The 16,384-nt window shown below is 46.5% G+C and overlaps 1 protein-coding gene across 1 annotated transcript in view; it reads left to right on the forward strand.

Moving 5' to 3' along the window:
• Positions 1-16,384, forward strand: part of PLCH2 (phospholipase C eta 2) — a 548,160-nt gene that overhangs the window by 517,249 nt on the left and 14,527 nt on the right. Inside the window, exon 21 of the mRNA XM_086921546.1 lies at positions 1,639-1,984. Within this exon, the coding sequence (XP_086777672.1) occupies positions 1,639-1,984 (346 nt within the window). The remainder of the gene's footprint in view (positions 1-1,638; positions 1,985-16,384) is intronic.

Raw genomic sequence — 16,384 nt, forward strand, 5'->3', positions numbered from 1 at the left:
TCATGGGCTCTGTTCAGTGGCGGGAGTTTGGGTCAATATAGGTCCTTTGATGCCACATTTCTTTGCTGCATTTGACACAAACACATGGACCTTGCAGAGTTCTTCACTAGCTCTCCTATCCCTGTGATTTGGTGGGGTGGGAGATACCTTTCACAAACCAGGAGAAAACCCAGGAGAGGCCCATGCAGGGAAGAGCGGTGGGGTGATGGGGCGCAGTGGGGGGGGGACTCGACAGACGACGAGGGAAAACTAATTATTTATTTAATTTTCCCTCGTCGTCATCTGTTGAGTGTCCACCCCACCCTTCCCCATGCTCTTACCTACACATGCCTCTCCTGAGGAAACCACTTGCCTCAACTTTTCAGATTTTCTTCTCTCATCAGGAAGCAAAGCATTTCACAAAACATTTTCAAAAACAAGCTTCACAACCATATACTAACTATAGATATCCAGTCGTACAGTCCCAAATTTAGTGCATAATTTGTGGATATAAAAGTGCCAGGGCCTGTAAGCAATGTTAAATACTAAGCATCACAAAAAAACAGCCTGATGTTTTGGATTATTTCAGGTCACTGCAAGCTGAACGGATGGCCTGCGCCCACTGGTTTTATTGTGCTTTTTGAAGTATGTTAAATACTTTATTGATGATCACTGCCCAAACATAGGCAGACAGCACCACAATGTGGTAGACTGACTTAAATGGATGCCAGTTTTTAGGAATAAATGCAGATGCATGGCACCTGCAAACACCTGCACCAATTAAGCTCTACCTAAATGAACCCATCTCTTACATTGATGGTTGTATATGTCGCAAGTACAGTCCTGCCATTGAAATTGTCCAAGCCTCATCCAAACCATTGCAACAGATGCCTAAATGCCATGCTAAACCACCACTCCGCTCATAGCTAGAAAAGTAGATTTTGATACTGTGTGTGGCTCAATCTCAACCACCACTACAGACTTTTATGGCACTTCACATTACAAACGCATACGTGCAAGCACACTTACATATTCTTCTGTACTCATGTACAGAAATACCCCCACAAATACACACAAACTCTCTATCTCTTTTAACAATGGCTGAGGACTATAAGGAGAACATTTTCTGATTTTAAACGGGAATAGTATAGTTAAGAAGATCATCATTTTCTAATGAAAGAGTAGGGATCTCTTATTGCTTTAGAAGTGTGTGGTTGTGTTCTGAGGCAGACATGTTGTTCATTCTCTCACTTCCCATTACTCATTCACTCACTCATTCAATGCAGCTCCCTAAAATGGAAATAATTTACAAAATTCCTATCTCAACTCTGTAATGTCTGTTATATAAATTTAAATAAATGTTAATTAACATGTTTCCTCTCCACGTCCACATAGTATGACTAAGGCAATATTGAAGGAATCCCCAATCCCAGGCCCAGTACAACATGTTAAAATTCTGTCTGCACCAATTGAGCTAAACAATTATACTTTAATAACTAACCATTTGACAACATGGTTGGCTTAGTAAGTGGTATGATCCAGTGGGCCAGTTGGGAGTAGGCCAATATCTTCAGCTTTGGTGAACTGTACTAATGAAAATATGAACATTTTCCCTTTTCTGTCTCCTGTCTGTTTGTGTGTTTTTCTACTGTTTAATAGGCCAAGCAGGTCATGGGTTTAAAAGGACTGTTCCACAGAAATCCAAAGCAAGCATCTCTCGACAGTCATGCTGTTGGACAGCTTCATCGGAAGCACTCCTTTAGCAGCCACATCCTACGGCGGACTGCCAGTGCTCCCACCAAAGGCCAGTTGAAGAACAAACGGGGCTTTCCAGAAATAGCCATTGACACCAAAGACAACAGCTCAGAAGGAGCCAGCGAAGACCGAGAATTGGACGACTCGTCACTGCCTCGCTTTGATACAGAGCCGGAAAGTGCCTCCCCGGCGCCATCTCCCCGGGACAGTGTCAATGGGGAGCGGACCCTGCAGGGCAAGAGTTTGAAAGGTAAGGCTCATTGTTGTGGCAAAGTTAAAGGTCATAGCCGCTTTCAAGCAGGTCCCACTTTCAGTGAGCCAATCCGGAGGTCAGAAAGGGTTCGCCTCCGCGAGCCCCCAAGCGAAAAACCTGGCGTCTTTGCCCGCTGCGCCATGAATGGTTCGGGTCGGATTGGAATGGCCACCAACTGTATGAAATGCATGATTGGTTCCAAGGAGAGCCCAGACCTTGAGTGCAAATGGAGCGAGAGCGCAAGCTGGCCGATTGCAAAAGATATTTCGCAGCGTGAGCAGTATAGCAATAAGGCAGGAGAGGAAAGTCTAGAGTTAAAGTGTTATAGTGTGACAGTGCAGCCCCGGCGGCAGCCTCCAGACTTATTACCTTTCAGAAGCTGCGACAACACAGAAGACTTGCCAAGGACTGCCCAGTCTTGTACGACCCTGGGGAAGAAAAATGGCGACTCCATGTGCTCCGGGGTGAAAGGCCACCCCCGACCGAAGTGGCAGTGCCAGTCTGGTGGCAAGTATGGGAGCACTGTCAACCTGGTCGCCGCCAGCAGTGGCTCCATATCATCCACCTCCAGCAGTCTCGAGAGCCTGGGGAGTCCGGAGTTCTCCAAGTGCTGGCCCGAAGCCTCTCGAAGGCCAGCAAGTACCCTCCAGAGAGAGATGAATGCATTGTTTGCCCAAAAGATGGAGGAAATTCGAAGTAAATCCCCCATATTCTTCGCTGGTAAGGGCAGACTTCCCCCATTGTATTTCCATTTTTAGAATCCATCAGCTCCACGCTATAGCAGACCCACATTAAGTCATTCTTAAGAACCTTTCAGATACAGGGCAATTTATAATATCCTGTGCCGTCAGATCCATGCAGATCTGATACGCAGTCCCATTCGAATAATAGCAATGGGAACAAAACCTGAAACTGTTTGTTTGATCATAAGGTTTAAAAGAATAACTTAATGTAGTCCTGCTTAGAGGTTTGCACATCCTAGTATATTTTTGTATCAATTGTGGTATGCTTGCAGCATTGCTTTTATTGTGCGCTTTGATCATTTTAGACCATCCGTCATGTAGACCATCTCCCAGTTCACCTTGTGTATGTGTTGTGTATTTATATCTATGTGCTCGACTGTGAATGAGGCTGGGTACTTGTGACAATAATATGTTTGTGAATGACCGAGAGCTTGATTCAGAGTTTGGCTGAGAAGATACTCTGTCACAAACACAAGAGATACACTGTACACCATATTACACATGCATTACAGTCTGTGACACTCATAGAGCAGACAGCATATCTGCCACAGTTTGACAGCATATCCCACCCATTAAACTCAAAATTAGACTCTGAATTTTTGATTTAATTAAACCATTCCAACCACCAATGAGGCAGTCACATGGATGGAGCTGCATGAAGGTCACTGTAGACACCTGCTTTATGACAGTATCACATAAGGCCACAAGAAGGCTACACTGGGATATATTTGCCCGTGACATATCCCCTTTCTTCCCCTCCCTCCCTCAGCCCATCAAATGCTTGGCTCTGTAATCCTGTCCCAATTTGGCATTACATTCATGATGTTCTAAGTGTTGCACGTCATGTTTGAGATGACCTACCACAATGAAAATACCTTTTCTGTCCCACTGTTTTCCACCTTGAAAGTATGTGTGTGCACTTCTATAAAATAACAAGCAAGAGCAAAGTCAATAGGTCCTTAGTTTCAAAGATGCTGGCCAACCTTTTGGCGTTGCCAATGTTGGTCAAAAGCCAAGGTCAGCATTATTATGGTCATATGGTGGCACGCATGCATCACTGCATATACTCAAGCACATGTTATGATGCAGCGGTCATTTGGCCTTTCTTTTAGTGTGCTGCTCCAAGATGGCAGACATACATAAATAGAAATTGAAATAATGCACAAAAGTGCATTCAGTGAAAAGAATGGTCCTAAAGAAAATTGAAGCTGCTGGGTCCTACTAAAAAGTTTTCTTTTTAAATTATATTAAAAAAAATGGAACGCAATTGAAGAAGCAACAGAGAGGCCAGGGGAATAAGGGGAGCAAGCTGAAACTGTCCATGAGTGGGGGTGAGCATGGAAGGGCAGTGGTGCAACATAAAACCGCAAAAGAACATAAAAAAGGCTGAGTTGGACAAGGAAAGGTGGAGGAAGCAGCAGACGGGTTTAAGGGATGGGTGGCAAAACAGAGAATTAAAGGAGACGAAGCATATAGGGGAGGAGAGGGCTAGTTGGTCTGCGGAAAACAAAAGAAAAAGTAGTTCAGTGAATGTAAGAAGTAGAAGGCTGCAAGCCCTTCATCAAAACAATGGCTAAGCAGATATGCTCCAGGGAAGGGACAAACCCAAGGAGAGGAAGGAAAACCATCCAATAAGAAGTAAGCAAATGAGCTTGACAAGAAAGTCAACCTGAAAGCAATGGGTTGACCCAAAACCACTGTAAATATTTGTATTGTACACAATAGGTCATTCTAAAACTAACAGATAAAGCTGTCTACAGGCAAGACCAAAAAATGTTGAGAGTGAATGCTGATCGGCGAGCCTCAAGGATTACACAGAAGAGTAAAATAGGTAAAACCATCTTTGGAATACAATAACAACTTACCCTGCCTCATGGATATCCATTAGGTCATTCGTTTATCATTAATCAGACTGAACCACAAATGTTCATATTTATTTACCTATCAAATCCCTCTCACTAACATTAAAGGCTGAGTAAAGCCACCCAGCAACAGGGCTTCACCACAGGTGGTTCTCCAGCAATTGAACCCAGTGCTCAACATTCACATCGAGCAAAGGCCATAGCACTCACCAGAACATCCTATCTGAATGACATCATCAAATAAACACATAAAAGAACAAGGCCACAGAAATGGCAGGTGTACACTTTACAAATATGGGTACTATAGTACCGTAAAACGTAATAAGATATTTTGGCACAATATAACCTGTTTTGCTGTAATTGGTTGTAGGCCTATTGTCAGACTTCAGTGTCCACTGTTAGTAGCTTTTTAATAGGATTCAAATGTATGTAGAGAGAGGTCAAAAGGTGATATCTTTAACAGTGTGGGTGTCTAATTTTGTTTAATCAATATTTCACCCAACCCCCACTCTATGGGTAATTTGTAAATTCCCATTTAAGAGCAGTATAGGCATGTGACAGAAGAATATATTATTCTCCCATTAACGTGGCCTTAAATAGTCGACATAAGTGAAGACTCAGGGAATTCTAAATGGAGGGCTACGCTCTCTGCGCGGAGCAATCCATATTGGATCCCAAGAAGAGCAAATCATTGAGTCATGATGCTTGCAACTGGACTAAATCCATGTCTGTTTTCCTCTCCATCTGCAAAAGGCAACGGTTAAAGGCGTATGCGTCGATGAGCAAGCTCTGGTCTCAATAATGCGTTTTTCTAAAGTAGAACCCTTGTAACCCAAGTCTGGCACATTGAACCTAGAATTTAAGCTGTGGCATCCTACTTTAGGGAGCACTTGCAGATGGGCTTCTAACTTTTATACTTTGTGATAGAAAGATGTGTGCGTTCTTGATGTGTAAGACTCAGTTAGACACAGAACGTCACAGAAAGCAACAGTTTCTCGCATAAAGAGGTCTTACACTGCCAGGAACATGGAGCAACCAGGAACTTTGCGTCAGCAGATCTGAGGGCAGTGCTTAGCTAACAGATAATTTGGTTTTAATATAGGAGGCATTACTGTAGATTATTAGTCTTCCACTTACGTCTCTGTGAAATCTGCAGTCACATCTTTGTATCCTAGAAGGATCCACTTTGCCCTTTATGCCTCTGAGCAAGATAAAATGAGTACCATTGATTTGAGTAACAGTAATACTGGGTGCTGGGTTACGTACTATGTGCAAATGTTTGTGCTCAATGGTAATTGCACTAAGGTCCCAAGTGTGAGCAATTTCTGCAGCACTGTACAGTTGTGCAAGACAATATAATGCCCAGGTAGGCATGGTCCCAGAATATCGTAACTAAATATCTTCTGAAAGCAATGTTGTGTCCTAAAGATCATTTACACAAATAAAGCCCTTTGAAGCTAATGGATGAAAACTATGAACCAATCGGATGATCTCGTTGTCAACAACATATAGAACAGTATAGGCCTGATTTACAAAGACCCTCCGCACTCGTGACGCGGGTACTGCACTCGTGGCGAGACCTACACATTGCACTCACTCATTGCAGGGGTCCCGCCACGAGTGTGGGGCACCCCGCCACGACCGTGGGGTCTCCATCAACGAGTGCGGAGGCCCTTTGTGAATCGTCCCCTATGTTTCGATCAGATGATAGTTTTGCTAAAGAAATTTCAACATACTCATGCATTTGTGAACTGTGTGCCACCCAGCCTCTGCGTTTATAGTGCTACAAAATGGGAAAAATTGTGCTTACAAGTTAAGCATAAAACATTGTCTCGTTATTATTAATTTTTTTCATTGTAGGGCCAAACGGAGGGCCAGCGTTATATGTTCCTATGAACAGCTCTCACAAGCAGATAGGCTGCCTTTTCCTGGTGAGAAGAATAGCGTTCCAGTGTGTGTTCAGCTAGCAGTAGCACTCAAACCCACATTTGGCCTTTTGTTTTTACCTGTCTATAAAGCTCATATTACTGGGTTGTACCCTAATTCATAAAACTCCCTGCTGCCATCTGTAGCAGCCCCCCCAAACCTCACGTGGATGAAGGGGGGGGAGTGAGGGGATGGGAGATTAGGGAAATAATAAGAATTTTAAAAAACGAACCTGTTCTGCCGCCGATGATGCCGTCCGCCTCGGTGCTCCTCTTCTTTCCTAATGGAGTCCCAGCAGCCCTTGGGACACCAGCACAGGCTCCCCACCCAATCCCAGTGCTGCTCTCAAAAGCATAAGCGCAGCGCCAGGATTCGTCTGAGCGGCTTGGTGTACTGCTCAGACAATGCCGGGGGTTCTGTGCTACTTCTCTAACCTGTCTGTACAACATAGCTGGGTTGGAGAAACCTAAGTGCGCATGACGGTTTGGGCAGCCTAAGTCGGCGGCCGAACAGTCATGTGCGCTCACAGTGCTGCGCTCCTCCTTCCCTGCTGTCATCAAGGCCCTGCCCAGACATGGCTGGCTCTAGCGGGGAAATAAAAAAAAACATTTAATTGGTTTATTATCATTTAATTATTCCCGTATTTTCAGCGGGAGTGCCCTCCTCTGCCGTAGCATAGGAGCCGCCGCTGACTATTCAGAAAAGGGGGTGGTGATGAACAGAGTGTCTGAATTAAGCAGACCACTCTTACCCAGTCCAAAGATCAGGGCTTGATCCATCACCGTTATTTATCTCACTGCACCATCCCAGTTCAGAACCTGGCTATATGCAAATCAGTCTGTCCCTGGCCCAGTGCATCATGGGAACAGGGCAGACTAAACTACCAAGCCAATTCTTCACCAGAAAGGAGACAAGCTACCAGGGACCGGTTTCTGGCATTTCAGCCGTCGTCGGCCCGGCTTGCTTGAATCCTGATGGTGCAGTGAGAAAGGGACTCATGTCTGAGTATACCCTGCCACACCTATAGTGGCCAAAAACGATTCAGAAAAGGGGGTGGTGATGAACAGAGTGTCTGAATTAAGCAGACCACTCTTACCCAGTCCAAAGATCAGGGCTTGATCCATCACCGTTATTTATCTCACTGCACCATCCCAGTTCAGAACCTGGCTATATGCAAATCAGTCTGTCCCTGGCCCAGTGCATCATGGGAACAGGGCAGACTAAACTACCAAGCCAATTCTTCACCAGAAAGGAGACAAGCTACCGAAACCGGTTTCTGGCATTTCAGCCGTCGTCGGCCCGGCTTGCTTGAATCCTGATGGTGCAGTGAGAAAGGGACTCATGTCTGAGTATACCCTGCCACACCTATAGTGGCCAAAAACGATTCAGAAAAGGGGGTGGTGATGAACAGAGTGTCTGAATTAAGCAGACCACTCTTACCCAGTCCAAAGATCAGGGCTTGATCCATCACCGTTATTTATCTCACTGCACCATCCCAGTTCAGAACCTGGCTATATGCAAATCAGACTAGCACACGGGGGCTGAAATTATGCAGCCAGCACCACACTTTTTGACTCAGTTTAGAGAGCCTGAACAAAAACAGTAAAAAACAACAGTCTTGGCCCTGCCCCCATATCACCTCAGCCTCGAATACCTTTGTCTTTCTTCAACCCACAGGTCAATACTAATATTACGAGTGGAGGATGTGCTGATTACTACACCTTTCCAAATCCAATATCTCTGGACTTACAAGTTGGGCTCTTTAAAATGGGGCATTGCATGCAGATTTTTGTGCTTTACCTACCAAAATCCACCTATACCAGTATTTACCAGCCATTTTACCCCAATAACTTTCAGAAGTGGTGCAGTAGCTACCACTTAACTTGTGATTCCAATCCCTTGTCAAATGTGTTTGTGAAAAAAAGACTGTCCGTAATGAGGATCTCGGGTATAGAATGATGCACAGGTTTTCCTAGCTGCCAATCTAAATATTGCATGTGGCTAGTTTAATTTCGAAAGATGCTTTCTCTGAAAAAAGCACACAGAGTGGTGGATGCTTCAAACTAAAAGATCTCACTCTGTGATCATCTAGGACTCAGATAGGTAGGTGATTGGAAGCAATTGGGTAGCTCTCACTTATGAGGAAGAGGCTTGGAAGTATGTAACTTTGCACAAATAATTAGAGATTTGATAAATTACTGATAAGGTAGCAAATTCTACTGTACAAAGTGGATGTGAGGTGCTGTGATTTGACATGCTATAATGTATGAGCACAGCTGAGTGTCTCCAACTATGGGGCTCATTAGGATTGCGGATAATCCGCATCCTCCGGGCCGGCGGAAGCCACCGCCGGCCCGGAGGATGCGGATTATCCGCTGCGGACTGGAAAAAGACCCCCCGCCAGATTAGGATGGCTAGAGGATCTATTTTCCGTCCGCCGCTTTTCCGCCGCGGTCGCCTTCCGACCATGGCGGAAAAGCTCTAACATGGCTGGCGGTGTCTAACAGACACCGCCAGCCATATTACGATAGCTGCGGTCATATGCCTTTCCACAGCGGCATTTCCGCCGTGGAAAGGCAGACGGTGTTGTCTTCGGGGGCCCGTTGCGGGCCCTCAGGGGTGAAGGGGGTTGGGGGGTGAACATGGGGGGTACCTATGGTACCCCCCTGCCTTTGCGTGCACGAAGCGGCAGTCACCACGCGGTGCCTGCAGCTTCATGCACGCAAAGGTAAACATGATTTTTTTAACATTGCGGCGTGTGCTGCTTCAAGCTTCAATGTTAAAAATACAGGATGTGACCGCCAGGGTGGCGGTCACATCCTAATTAGCACGGAGGGACCGCCGCTGCCCCTGCGGACGGTCCCTCCTCCTCTGGGGTGGCGGACGGACGCAGGTCCGTCCGCCATCCTAATAGGCCCCTAAGTCAGGAGTCATCTTACTGCCCCATCATGGACTAGCAAAAGGCATAAGAAACGTTTCAGGATTATCTACCCTATTAATTCTTTGTGAATTGCAAGGTAGCGATTTGCTAAACCCATTAATGATAATTATGTATTTGTATAGCGCACGACTACCCGGAGGCATCTCGGCGCTTGTACGAATACCGCTAAGGAACCCTTCCTGGCCTTTCCCTGTGAAGTGCCCACTCCTGGGCACCCCCAAGGTGAGGCCAGGCATCCTAGCGTTGTTGGGGCCGTTGTGGAGATTAAGCAAGCTATTGCCCAGAGTTGCAGAGTGAGACTCATGATTAGAATAGGCACAATTTGCCACTGTGAGTTTTATGTCTAAATGCATAAGTCGTGAAGTAATCTAGGCTGAAATAAACTAGTTAGCCAGGCACTGCTGAAATATCTTTGCATCAATTTCCTGAAAATACATTCAGTATAATGAAATTATACAGAATTGATTCAGATTAGATTTCAATAGTGTCTTGAATTGTAAAGTTAATTGTTCCTTATTCGAGTTGTCCAAAACGTGTGGCTACTCCGCACACAAGTTTTATATTTCTAGACTCTGGTTTATAGTAATATCTGGTTGCACTTTGTTTTTTATAGTGTACAGACTAGACCTAAAGGCCAGCTGAAAAGAGCTCAGGAAGAGATTGGTCCCCAGAAATGATATAAATAGAATGAGACGCACTTCCCGGGTCTTCTTGGTCAGTAGCACTAGAAGTGAGATCGAATTTTAACCAAGCCTCCTTAATCAAGAGATGATCAGTGCTGCAATGACCACGTCACTGCTGACTTTAATTCTTAGGGCACCCCTCAGGATGCTAATCAATGACCTGATATTGATGAAAATCCTGACAGAGAAATCCTCCCTTGTCAGTGACATTTGAACCCGCCTTGTAATGTGCTTTGGTAATACAGCAAACTCTTACAACTCAAAATCAGCTTTCAAAATGGCAGCCATCTTTTTTTCTGAAAAGACTACAAGGCCTGTGTATATATAACACCTGGCCCTCATTTCATTTGATTTTGAGGAATAAGTGATGGCGAGCAGGGCTGGATTGGCCGTAGTGGACAGCGGGCGTGTCCCTGGTGAGCTTCCATGGTACGGACCGATTTTGGACCCCTGGGGTCTTTTCTTAATGCTGCATTGCTGCAATATCGGGCCCCTTTAACAAAAGCGGCAGCGGTGAGACAGGAGTGGTGCATCCCCACCACCCAGTAGCGGTCGGTGGAAGAAGTGCTGCCTGGTGGTGACGTGAGGAGGGGAGGGGTAGGATGGAGGGTAGTAAACTACGCAATACAGCCAAATGCAGGTAAGTAAACATATAAATAAATAAAATAAATTTTCATTGTGCGCACTGCATCGCCAAATTCGATGAAGTGCGCACAACAAAATTTGTTTTTATTTATTTATCTGTTTACTTACCTGCATTTGGCCGTATTCCGTAGTTAACTAGCCCCTACCCCTATTTCTGGCCGGTGGAACTTGGGCCTCCCCCACCCCCTCCTCCTCGGTGAAAAGCCTAGGAGTCATTGTCAACGCTGATCTCTCGCTCCGAGGACAGGTGAGAGCAGTGATCTCTTCCAGTTTCCACCAACTATGGAAAATCAAGAACATTACACACTTGCTGACTCACTCAGCTTTAATACAGGTGGTGATAGCCCTCATACTGTCACGGCTCAATTTTTCGAATTCAATCTATCTTGGTCTGCCAGTTGGTCTAAAAAAAAAAGACTTCAAATGGTCCAGAATAAGGCAGCAAGACTGATTCATAAACAGCCTAAATGGCTGTCAGCCAGACCAGGACTGCTTAAACCCCACTGGCTCCCGATAGCCCAACGAGTAGCCTTTAAGACTGGATGCTTAGCTTTTAAGGCGTTGCACAGCAATAGCCCCAGATTCATCAGCAGTATGATCACAAAGTACACACCTTTGCGTAGTCTTCGCTCAGCTCATCTCTTCCTGCTAACTACTTTGTCTTTCAAACGGAAACCGCAGGGAGGATGTCGCTTCTCCTATCTAGCCCTCAGACTCTAGAATTCTCTCCCCCTGGCACTCAGAAGCTGTGACAACCTTCTGGGTTTAGGGAAGCTTTGAAAACATGGCTGTTTGAGCAAGCCTATGTCTAGTAACTTTGCCGCAACAGTCTTCATTTCCAGCGCCATGAAACCTACGGGTGTCCATGTGCTTTACAAGTGGTTACTAACATAACATAACCCTGCACCTCCCCCAACCCATGTCACCGCCTGGCGGCACTCCCACCACCGACCGCTCCTGCCACCACCCCAGGGGTCAGCCGAGCTGTATGCCAGGGACAATTTTTGTTCCCAGTCCGGCAGTGATGGGGAGGTTGATGCTGTAGCAAGCACATTATAAATAGACCCACCCACTCACTACATTAATATTCACACAATGAAATAATAAGTTGTTACAAGACATTATCAAAACCTCTTCACTCAAACAGCTGCTTAACAAAGTAACCGTCATGCATTTCTGATAAAGATGAGGCCTATGCATACATGTCAAATGGCCCCAGATTATGAGTGACACCTTCAGCCCTTCCTGGCTGTAAAATGGAAATTGCTTCCTGTTTTGGTTACTGTAATTGCATTTTATATCTTCATGGGTGTGGGCTTATTAGTACCGGTGTTCAAATTGACATCTTTCTTCCTCGCTTATTGTCCATAATTCTCACTAGAAATGCAGAAATTACACTTGGTCCTTGAAGTCTCCACTGTTGTGTGGTATGCATAGTCACATAGAACATTCACAAACCACCAAAATATATTCGTTGCAAGAGAAAACAAGCATTTACAATGCAATGGTTTTGCCTTTGTTAAAGTTAGAGCTATTGGCATTGCTCTTGACATTATTTTTATTTATGTTTTTTTTAACATAAATAAATGGCATTGTCATTTACAATGCCACTAGCTTTATCTATCGCAAATGACACACAAACACACACAGAGCCCCCCCACACACACCCCCACACAGAGCCCCCCACACACAGCCACTTAGAGCCCCCCACACACACAGAGCCCCCCACACACACAGCTACACAGAGCCCCCCACACACACAGCCACACAAAGCTTCCTACACACACAGCCACACAGAGCCCTCCACACACACCCACACAGCACAAGCAGGCAACAGGGGGACACGGAGGCACAAGCAGGCAACAGGGGCACACAGAGGCACAAGCAGGCAACAGGGGCACACAGAGGCACAAGCAGGCAACAGGGGCACACAGAGGCACAAGCAGGCAACAGGGGCACACAGAGGCACAAGCAGGCAACAGGGGCACACAGAGGCACAAGCAGGCAACAGGGGCACACGCAACAGGGGCACGAAAACGGAGGCACAAGCAGGCAACGGGGGCACGAAAACGGAGGCACAAGCAGGCAACAGGAGCACGAAAACTGGCACCTTCCTGTCCTCAGATGGCACCTCACTCTTCCGAGCTGCCGAACGCGGGGAGTCCGGCAGCCGGACTGTCAGAGTTTAGTGTGTATTTATCTTATTGCCAATGTCCGCGTCCCTTCCGGGCACTTAACTCAGACACTTCAGCTTGTCACGGAGGGAAAGACGGATAATTAGCGCCGTGCGCTGCTGCACAGTGTGTTTCTGCGCTGGGCGCAGGAGGAGAGCATGTCCCGGCAGTTGTGTGGCAGACAGTTGTACATAAACCGAAAAATACAGACCCCCAGGGTTTAGCACTGTTGTTACCAAGCTCTCCCAATTTTTATAAAAGATGAAACTGGAACAGTTTATCCCTGAATTAAAAAATGCAGCGCGGAAGCATGTGGGGTGGCACCTTGAGAAAGCCCTGTTTTTTTGTTCAAGCGCATCTTGCGTGCTGGGGGTTGCGTTTCTTTCTTAATCTTGACTATATAGGCTCAGAACTCCCAGCATGCAGGTGGAAAGCCAGGACAGGCGGGAGGTGCCACGCTTAACATCTGGCCAGAGGGCAGCAAAGTTGGGCAGGCAAGCACGAGGCTCACGGTACTTTTCACCTATAAGGGCATTAGCTTAAATAGCAGTAAAGGTGAACCTGCGATATTAAAAGGCCAAACAACTCTCCAATGTGTCTTTTCCGTCAACACAACTGATAATAACTCTAATAATGATGATACTAATAATTCCAATGGCAATAGTTTGGTGTGTATATAGCGCCCACCGTTTCTATGCGCTGGATTAGACCCAAAACAGTTTCTGAGTACCTTTTCTCTGTTACGAAATACATTCCAATTTCGAATAGCGGGTAGAACGGCAACGGGGCAGCGGCTCTACAAGGCACTGCGGGGGAGGGGGGGGGCAGCTTTCAGTATTGGGAAGCAGTTGTCGGTTCTATCCTGTGTCTTGAGGGTGATCTCAGAGGTTGCTGCAGCGCGGGCACTCGGTCAGACGTTCTCTCTGGGTGGGTGGAAGTGGCGTGTATGTGTGTGTGTGTGGGAGGGGGGGGGGTCCTCATCTTGTCTCGTGCATTCATCTGCTCTCTTTGCTTCACGAGGACGTTAGGTAAAGAATCCCTCCTCGGCGATGCCGCCCTCTGTGTGTTGAGTCCTAAACGAGGCTTTCTTTCTCTACCTGCACAGGTGGTGACGAGGGGCTGGGACTAGCGCAAGGTGCACGATTGATGCCGGCTGTCCGCGCCGCGCCCCCGCAGTGACAGCGCAGCCCCCTCCGAGGACAAAAGTAAACACTTCTCGTCGCTTGCCTTGTGCTCACTGTGGGGGACTTATGGCTGAAGGAAGAAATTGCGGTGTGCCTTTCGGTGGTGGCTGGTCGCTTGGCCGTGTGATGTGTCCATCCCCAGTAAGCTGGGTTGCCTGTCTACATGTGTTCACCCCTCTGTCCCCCCAAACCCCCTGGCCGACCCTCTTATGCGTACTGAGCCTCCTACATATATGGTGCTGACTGTGGGACATTTTAAAGGGCGCGTGGTTCCCTCACACTCTATTCTCTGTACACCTGTGTATGTTTCTAGGGAGTGTAGTGTCACGAGGGAAGGAGGAGGCGCACGGGGATGCACGGGACAGAGGCACTCACCTGCACCTTGCGACGGCGGCACTTCTCCGGTCTCCCTCTTCGGCATGGGAGACCGGCAACGTCCTCCGCATCTCCCGGGGTTCCCTCCAGGCCACGGGAGCCCCGCGGGCGCCGCCATACTTTTTGCCGTCTTCCTTCTTCCCCCGGGCTGCCGGGGGCGGGCACTTCCGGCCGGCCGCGCTAGGATTGGCCGGCCGGCCAGTCACGGGGCGGGAAACGGGGGAGGAGAGACGCAGAAGTGCCGGCAATGCCGGAACAGATTCGGGGGCGTTCCCGGCTTTCGCCTGACGTCGCGTGACGTCGGCAAAAGCCAAAGAATGTCGGGAACGCCCCCGTGTCTGGTCCGGCATTGACGGACAGGCCCCTCATCCAATGGCTAGGCTCCATTTACGGAGCCAGCCAATGAATGACGAGGGCCGACCCAAAGCACACTACAGTTCTCATCAGGTTTTCGCCTGCGCGAAAAAGATGCGCAGAGCGCATCTTTTTGGCGAGGCAAAACCTAAAAATGTTACACTTTCAATTTCAGAACTTTCATTAGCAATATCTGCTCCAAAGCACGTCTATCAGACAAAACAGAGGCTAGCAGTAGCCCAAAAAGGAGTCAATGGGAGATTATGCTAACCTAATTAAAACTGTGCTCACCCCTCGTTGTTAGTCTTAGTATGCACAGTGCTGCTGACTCAAAAGTTTGAACTGTCTGAATGTGTTAATTATGGCCTAGGTCTTCTTGACACCCAGTTCTGTATCCACAACGATCGTACTTCGTTTTTGTGTTTTAAACCATAAAGAGTTTCATTAAGTTTAGAGTATTTATAAATGAGGAAAGTCATGGTAATATAATTTAGAATTCTAATAAGCAAATACAGCATGGGATCATAATAATACAAAGGAAGATACTTATAAACATATCTTAAATTATTTTCTGATTCCCAACTCCAAAATAATTCAGAATGACACTAGGTATTTCGTAGATGTATTTATAAAACATCTAGAAATGAGCTAACTCTTAGGGTATTCTCATAAAATCTAATTACCTGAGCCAATACAAGCAGAAAAGCAAAAAAAGCCAGATATGCAAGAGACTGTTCAGGTGATGGGTGGATTACAAACTAGATGGGTGAGACACACCAACTACCCTATTCACATTTTAAAGTGGGTGTAAATTCCTTTGACCTTCATTGAATTCCATGATTTATGAGACAACATCAAATCAGGGTGAATTAGCATTACATTCAATAGGGCCCATTCACAAGGGCATTTTGGAGTGCGTAAAGTAGTACTCCTGCAGTATTCATTCACTTACTCTATTATTTTCTGAAATAGCCCCAAAACATGTAAAATTAGAATAAAATGGAAATATTCCAGCAATATTCATGGACAAATAGTACGAATAGAAACTAATGCTCCCTCTTTGCTCGTTTATCAAATGCAAGTAAGAGCAGTGGTGGCGCCTCAATTATGGTGGAGGAGCGTCACCCCGTCTGCTGTGAGTGCAGCAGGCACAAACATTAATAAAATGTTAAGAAGTACCATTTTATTATACAGTGTCCCTGGCTTGCGCTGTTACAGCGCAGGGGCAAGGGGCGGGGCTGATTATTGCAACTGCACTATTATTGGAGCCCCCTGCCAGTGCGCATGTCAGATTGGCTGGCTGTCTGACATGCGCACTTAAGAGCTAGCAATCCGAGGGCTGAGAAACAGCCGAGGGATTGTAGTCGCAGGCCCCCAGCCTCAAATTGAGTGCTTGGTTAGCCTGCTCCAATCAATCCTGGATTGGCTGGTTTCATATTCTACAAGGAAGGAAGTCCTTCCCTTTCCGCCGAACCGTACCTGGTCACCGTCTAGGAGAGCAGAGGGACAG

This window comes from Lissotriton vulgaris, chromosome 5 (assembly GCF_964263255.1).
Source record: "Lissotriton vulgaris chromosome 5, aLisVul1.2, whole genome shotgun sequence".
Taxonomy (NCBI): Eukaryota; Metazoa; Chordata; class Amphibia; order Caudata; family Salamandridae; genus Lissotriton; species Lissotriton vulgaris.